The 7,020-nt window shown below is 48.7% G+C and overlaps 1 protein-coding gene across 1 annotated transcript in view; it reads right to left on the reverse strand.

Moving 5' to 3' along the window:
• Positions 1–4,900: 4,900 nt before the first annotated feature.
• Positions 4,901–7,020, reverse strand: part of Togaram2 (TOG array regulator of axonemal microtubules 2) — a 51,272-nt gene continuing 49,152 nt past the window's right edge. Inside the window, 2 exon segments of the mRNA XM_026789669.1 lie at positions 4,901–4,941; positions 4,944–5,237. Coding sequence (XP_026645470.1) covers positions 4,901–4,941; positions 4,944–5,237 — 335 coding nt within the window.

Consider the following 7,020-nt stretch of genomic DNA (forward strand, 5'->3'; position numbering starts at 1 on the left):
CTTGGAAACTTAGCCATCAGAGGATTAAGGCCACGGCAGAGGTCCTGAACCCTAGGCTTGTGTGGCCTGGTTCTGGACTGGGAGTATAACTCAGTTGGAATAGTGTTTACTTGTGCAATGCGCCCACATGATGAAGTTGGGCACAGTAATTTGTACCTGCAATGCCAGAACCAGGGAGGTCGAGACGGCTAGGTCCCAAGAGTTCCCTGACTACCTAGCCTCATGACCAGCAAGCCCGGGTCAAAGAGATACCCTGACTCAAATACCTAAGGTTCTCTCTGCCCTGAAGTTTTGACAGAAAATCTCTGAGTTGAGAGTAGCTGCAGGAACCGATGGTATTTCAATGGGCTGTGACTGACCTGGGGGCAAGAACTGTCTTAAAGGTGTGGAAGATCCTGATAGGTCAAGCAAGACCCATAGAGAATGACAGACCTGGGCACATACCCAAGCTCCAGCTACATTCTAGGGCCCGACCCTAAAGCAGACCCCCAGCCAGACCCATAGTACCCATGTCTTATTGGAAATGTCAAAACTCAACCCTGGTCGGGTCTGTCAATCAGTCTGTCTGCACTTGACCCGACTCCCTGAGAACTCTACACTGGCTGAGGACACCCGCTCTACACCCCTGGGTCCCAGCTTCCTCCAGCAAAAGAGAGAGGTGACCTCCTTCTTCGAGGACATCAAGAAGAGTGACAGAACCCAGCACGTTGCAGGCCTTTGATTAGCAGGCTGCCTTGTTCTCCTGCCTCCCTTGTCCCACTCCACAAGGACAGTGGAAAGAGTGTCACCCTTCCCATCTGCTCCTCTCCATCCTGGGGATGTAGCTGAATTACAATGTAAGAAAAACACTTTTTTTTTTTTTTTTTGCTTTTTCTAGACAGGGTTTCTCCGTAGCTTTTTGGTTCCTTGGTTCCTGTCCTGGAACTAGCTCTTGTAGACCAGGCTGGCCTCGAACTCACAGAGATCCACCTGTCTCTGCCTCCTGAGTGCTGGGATTAAAGGTGTGCACCACCACCGCCCTGCCTAAGGAAAACACTTTCACCTAGAAAGCTCAAACCCTCCTGCTTCCAGCTGTGAGCCTCCAAGGAGATAGGAGGGGCCACCAGGGAGGGAGGGGCATCCAGATCTTCTTATCCACCCTCCAGTGAAAGGCCTGGGAGTGAAAAAAGGCCAAGGGTGGCTGCAAGAGTCTGTCAAGCAAGGACAAAGGAACAGAAATGACAGACCCCAAAAGTGAGAAAGTCCCTGCCTCCTAGTAGAGATGACAGAACACTTTGTTTGCCCTAAGCTTGCATAGACTCGGTGGGTCTCAGGTTCCACCAAGCCCCAGCACTGCAAGGAAAACAGAGCTCCACATCACTAGTTTCTCCAAAACACTGACCCCCACCCCAGAATGTCACAACCATTGTCAAGGGCTCCCCATGTTTTATGCTAAACAGTTTATAAGAACTACCACAATAATCTTCAGGGCAGCTGTATTAAAGTGGATATTATTGTCATATACACCTCACCACCACTGCTACCACACACACACATACACAACATACATACACACACACAGGAGAGAGAGAGGTTGACAAAAAGTCACACATCAGAAAGTCAAATGCCTAGATTTCTTAAGCTGAGACCCTGGGCCTCTGTACCTGACCTCAGTCTCTATCTCCAATGGCTGGACACCCAGAGGTGAGAGGAGAGCAGACCTGACAGCCTGGAGCACCGTAGAGCCAAGGATATTGTGCAGGGCCCTTTTAAAGAGGAACATATTGTGCAGGGCCCTTTTAAAGAGGAACATATTGTGCAGGGCCCTTTTAAAGAGGAACATATTGTGCAGGGCCCTTTTAAAGAGGAACGTAGTGAATGTGCACCGGAGGTGCTCTTAGTGGTTGCAGCTGAGGACGTACACCCAAGGTCAGTCAGTACAGACGCCTGAAGACTCACAAGTCCTGGTGATTACAGTCTATAGACGTCTCAATAGTGTGTTATTCTCACGCTGGGGGTGGAGGGGGAGAAGAGGACTTGCCATAACCAAAACCTACATGCCCACCCCCAGAAGCATCTCCTGTGTCCTAGTTAGGATTATTATTGCTGTGATGAAACACCATAGCCAAAAGCAAGTTGGGTGGAAAGGGTTTATTTCAGCTTACACTTCCAGATAACAGTCCGCCACCAAAGGAAGTCAGGACAGGAACTCAAGCAGGGAAGGGATCTGGAGGTAGGAACTGATGCAGAGGCCATAGAAGGGAGCTACTTACTGGCTTGCTCCTCATGGCTTTGCTCAATCTGCTTTCTTAATAGAACCCAGGACCGCCAGCCCAGGGATGACACCAACCACCATTGGCTGAGCACTCCCCCATCAATCACTAATTAAGAAAATAATTACAGGCTTGCCCACAGTCCAATCTTATAGAGGCATTTTTCTTAATTGAGGTTTCTTCCTCTCAGATGACTCTAGCTTGTGTCAAGTTGGTACAGCAAACCAGCAAATCCTAGAAGTAGAGTTTCTGGCTCACGCACAATAAATCAAAGAATGGAGTGAGCCCAGCCCTCAGCCACCATCTCTGCAGTCTAGCAGGACAATGTTTATGGCCCATGAATGGTCTTCATATGAGGCTCTTGGAGGATGTCCCAACAGGCTGGGGCCCTGGTTGTTATTGTGCTATCCTCTCTGTGGTTTACAAACAACAACCGGCAGCCCAGGTTCACCTGAAACTTCAATCCACCACACTTGATTTGGGCTTCCCAAAGCCTGCCAGATACTCCCAGTTCTTTCTCGGTAACAATGTACCAGGGGCGTGGGCTGCAGACCTTGACTGCCCAGCAAATATAAACCCTGAGATCGTGAAGGAAAACAGAACAGAGCAAAGATTTGCCCTTCCTTTCTCTACAGATGGTGGTTATTTTCAACACATCTACCCACGAGAACCCTAGGAACAGGAAGCTTGGGCTTGAGGTGGGTACAGAATTATTTCCCCTCTCTCTCTCTCTCTCTCTTTCTCTCTCTCCTGTGTGTGTATGTATGTGTATGTGAAAGTATATGGGGGCGTAAGAGAAAGACCCTCCATCAGACTCAACGAGGCAAGGTTTTTCAGTCAAACCCAGAGCTTGCCAGTTTGACTAGTCTGCTAGCTGGCTTGCTCTGGGGATCCTGACCTTGCCTTCTGAACCTGGAATGACTTAGGAGCTCCTGTGCCCACCTAGTATTGACTTAGCCTCTGGGGCCATGAATGCCAGCTCTCATGCGTGCATAGCAAGTTCTTTAACCACTGAGCCATCATCCTCCAAACTCGGCTTCATTTCTGTCTTCAAATGTCTCTGCCAGCCTCCATGTCCCTCAGCCCTTACCATTCCAAAGAATCTTGAAATACTCTCGTCTCTCCTTGGATCTTGACAAGCAGAAAATACGGGTCTTCCTCCCCCCCCCACACACACACCCAAAAAAAGCTTGCTCAGACAATAAGCAAACATGGTTAATTAAATAGCATAAAGCCTTAGGAAGATTTACAAATCAGTCTCTTTAGTGCTTCTGCACAGCTTCCTTTGCAAGCATTTCTCCTGGCCCAGACTGAGTCAGCTTCCGGAAAGCCCTGCTGGGGTCACCATGAGGTGAACAGCAGCTCACAGTGGCTCTGGAATGACCCACAGTCACACTTAAGCTGCCTATTAAAAGCCAAGCCCTAACCTGACTTGCAATCTCCCACTCGGCATGGGGAGGAGCTGGCCAAGCTCTGGTTTGGCCCAGAGCTTCCCTGGCTTAAGGCCAGGCTCCCCTGGAGAGGCTCAGAACAGTATAGAACTCATATCAAACCTGGAGATCAGATGATGGATGATGCAGGGGGATTCCACTGAGTGGTGGGCTGGCACTGCCAGAAAACCTGCTGGCATGAGGCTGGGCCTCAGGACTTCACCATCTGCAACTGGCCCTGTATGGTGCTATGTCTGAGTCCTTGGCCAATGATGAAACGTCACCCCTTCAGCCTTCACATCACAGCTGCCTGGCCGCATGTTCAAGGTAGTGACCTGTGAGCTCTTAAATCCTGGGCATACCACTGTTGACCTGTAACTAGTCAAGGCAAACCAAGGCTACTACAGGGATGCCCAGACCACGCCTACATAGTCAGGACCCCTCGGTGGTTTATCCCTAGGGACTAATACTATTCTCTGTTTTCTCACAACCTGGCCCACACTGAGCCAGACATTCCCAGGATTCAGCCCATCTATAGCAGCCGATGCCATTTTGTCTAGTCCATGAGACTAGTAAAGTACGGCATGCAGACTCCATCCCACAGTCCCATCCATGCTGTTTTAAACACGAAGCATCATCTAGTCCTTGTCAGAATGAGCCAGATGGCCAACTTCTAGTAGTGCATTTGCTAGATTCTTCTTGCTCTGTGACAAGCTGGGCAGATCCCCACAGAAAGTCCCATGGGATACACAGAGACTTAACTCAGGTTCTGCAGGGCTGAAGCAGGATGGGCCGGAAGATGCATGCCATGCAATGACTTCCAATCAAATCAATGAGAAGCAGAGCATATCTGAGTGGGCAGCAAAGGGCTCTTCAATGCAGGAGTCTTCCAGCTGTGCACAGATGTGGGGGCTGGGCTGTATTCCTGCGCTAGGTTGGCCTATGTGTCCCTTTCTTTCCTAGCTACTTGTCACTATCTTATCTAAAACTAGGGTTGCTGTTTTCATGTTTCATAAACCTGTCTGCTTGGAAATTCTCTATGGTTAAAAAAATGTAAGATTAAAAAAAAATCTTAGAAAAATAAGCAATTCTTTTATTTCTACTTCAAAATATACTGTATACAATGGGGACCCTAATAAGGAGAGTAGGCCATGAGGTAACTCGATCATAAAAATAAAATAAGGTAAAAAATGATAATTTCCCACTTCAGACCCATCTTTAACCCGGCTGCTGGGGGCAGGTGGTTCTAGTCATCTGCTGTCAGGGGGTGTTCCCCCACCAGCAACCTTGTCATTGCCACCCAGAGAGTCAGAGTCTACAAGTCCCTGGAGCGTCTTGACGACATGCTGGGGCTGACTGGCAGCGAAGTCCTGCAGGCGGGACCCCATTTGCTCCTGGAGGCTTCCAGCCAGCCTGCACACCACCGTGCGGACGTTCCCACCACGTCCTGGCAGCACGCCGTTGCCACTCATCTTGTTCAGGAAGTACCAGAGGACTGGAAGGATGTGCCGTTCCACGGCCTGAGGCTTTCGGGGGTACACTGAAGCCACCAGCACTGTCAAAGGAAAAAGGGAGGGTCATTTGAGCTGTGCACTCTCTCTTCCCACCTCTCTCCAGTACCACCAGTTCTGTGCTCAGAGCAGAGGGCAGGCACCCCTGCCGAGCTGACTTCCCACCTAGGCCCCATGCTCAAGCCTCACCACATTCAGGGACCCATTAAAATGTTTCAATTTATTTTAACATCAGAAGAGAAATATTGGTTTGTATTCACAACAGTTATAAAATATAATTTTATTTTCTATGAAAGAAAGGACCACAAAGCCAATGCAAATGAGGTAGCTCCGTGGTGATCACAGCGCATTCCCTCAGCCCCAGTGAGGGAGATGAGGCAGGTTGCAATTCCACCTCTGTAGCCAGAGACTGTTCTTATGTTTCCCGGCCGCCTAGACCCGAATAATCACACAAAACTATATGAATTGCAACACTGTTTGGCCAATGGCTCTAGTGTATTCCTAGTTAGCTCTTACATCTTAAATTAACCCATTTCTATTAATCTATGTATCACCACAAGGCGGTGGCCTACTGAGAAGGTTCTGGCATCTTTCTCCTTCAGCAGCTACATGGCATCTCTTTGACTACACCTACTCTCTCCCTATATCTCTTTGATCCTGGCTATATTCTGCCCTGCCATAGGCCAAAGCAGCTTCTTTATTAACCAATGGTAATAAAACATACTCACAGCATACGGAGGGGAATCCCACATCACTCCTATACTGTCTACCAGCTTTGTGAACTCGAGAAAACTACTGCCTCTCTGAGCCTTTTTACATCTGTAAAGTAAAAGTGGCCAGCCTAAGCCAGGCTCTCAAGATTGTTAGAGATTCCACTATAAATAAATGTCAAGTAAGCAGGTGACAGATAGCAACCAATACTAGCATTGCAGAAACGCTTATCGCCACTCAGGAAAGTCATACCAGCACAGAGAAATGCCACACTAGTGGTGTAGCCTAGAATGAAGTCCTTCTAGAGACATGCGTGCACCCATCTCTTTGACTATCCATGTATGGAGACAACGGTCCCTAGGAAATAAGAATCTCCCCAGGAACCTTGTGCTGATAGAAGGAGAAGACCCTGTCTCCCTGGTCCTTGTCAGACCACATTGCAGTGAGACTGGAGACAACGAGGATGGACATGTCTATGCCTGGTCCAGGACAGTGTGACTGTCTGCCTCTATTCCAACCTAAACCTCAGATCAGGACCCCAAAGATGAGCTGAAGGAGGCCACTGGACTTCTTTGCTGCTCTTCCCGGTGTGGCCATATTGAATAAGTCTCCTTTCTCTATTTTCCCCTATTACTTGTTCTTTACTTGGCTTGTTAAGGATGGGTTGCTGAAACTAGCTTGTTAGGGCTGCCAGGGTCCAGACTCCTACTTAGGGACTCCAACAACAGGGAGAAAAGTAGAAAGTCTCTGAAGAAGACTGGCACAGGTACAAGGGGCAAACCCCACAGCACCTGGGCACTTAATGCTACAATCAGGCCTCTGGATGTCCTTGAGCTGTCCTTGAGGATGGATGTGTGTGCAGGCTCTCAGGCTCTAAATAGACCCTCCGCCCCAGTGAAGAAGCCCCTGAACTGTTTTCTCAGAACTCAACCCTCTAAATTCAAGAGTACTCATCACCCACATGAACCTGCAGAAGCTCTCTATCACCAAAGGAAGTACCAGGGTTACAGCCAATGTCAAAAGCCTCCCCAGACCTTCATGGAGAGGTTTCCCTGGCCTGAGGTTATGACTATTATCCTAAATACAATAGTGCTAACCAACACTGCCAGATAGGTA

This window comes from Microtus ochrogaster, unplaced genomic scaffold (assembly GCF_000317375.1).
Source record: "Microtus ochrogaster isolate Prairie Vole_2 unplaced genomic scaffold, MicOch1.0 UNK26, whole genome shotgun sequence".
Lineage (NCBI taxonomy): Eukaryota > Metazoa > Chordata > Mammalia > Rodentia > Cricetidae > Microtus > Microtus ochrogaster.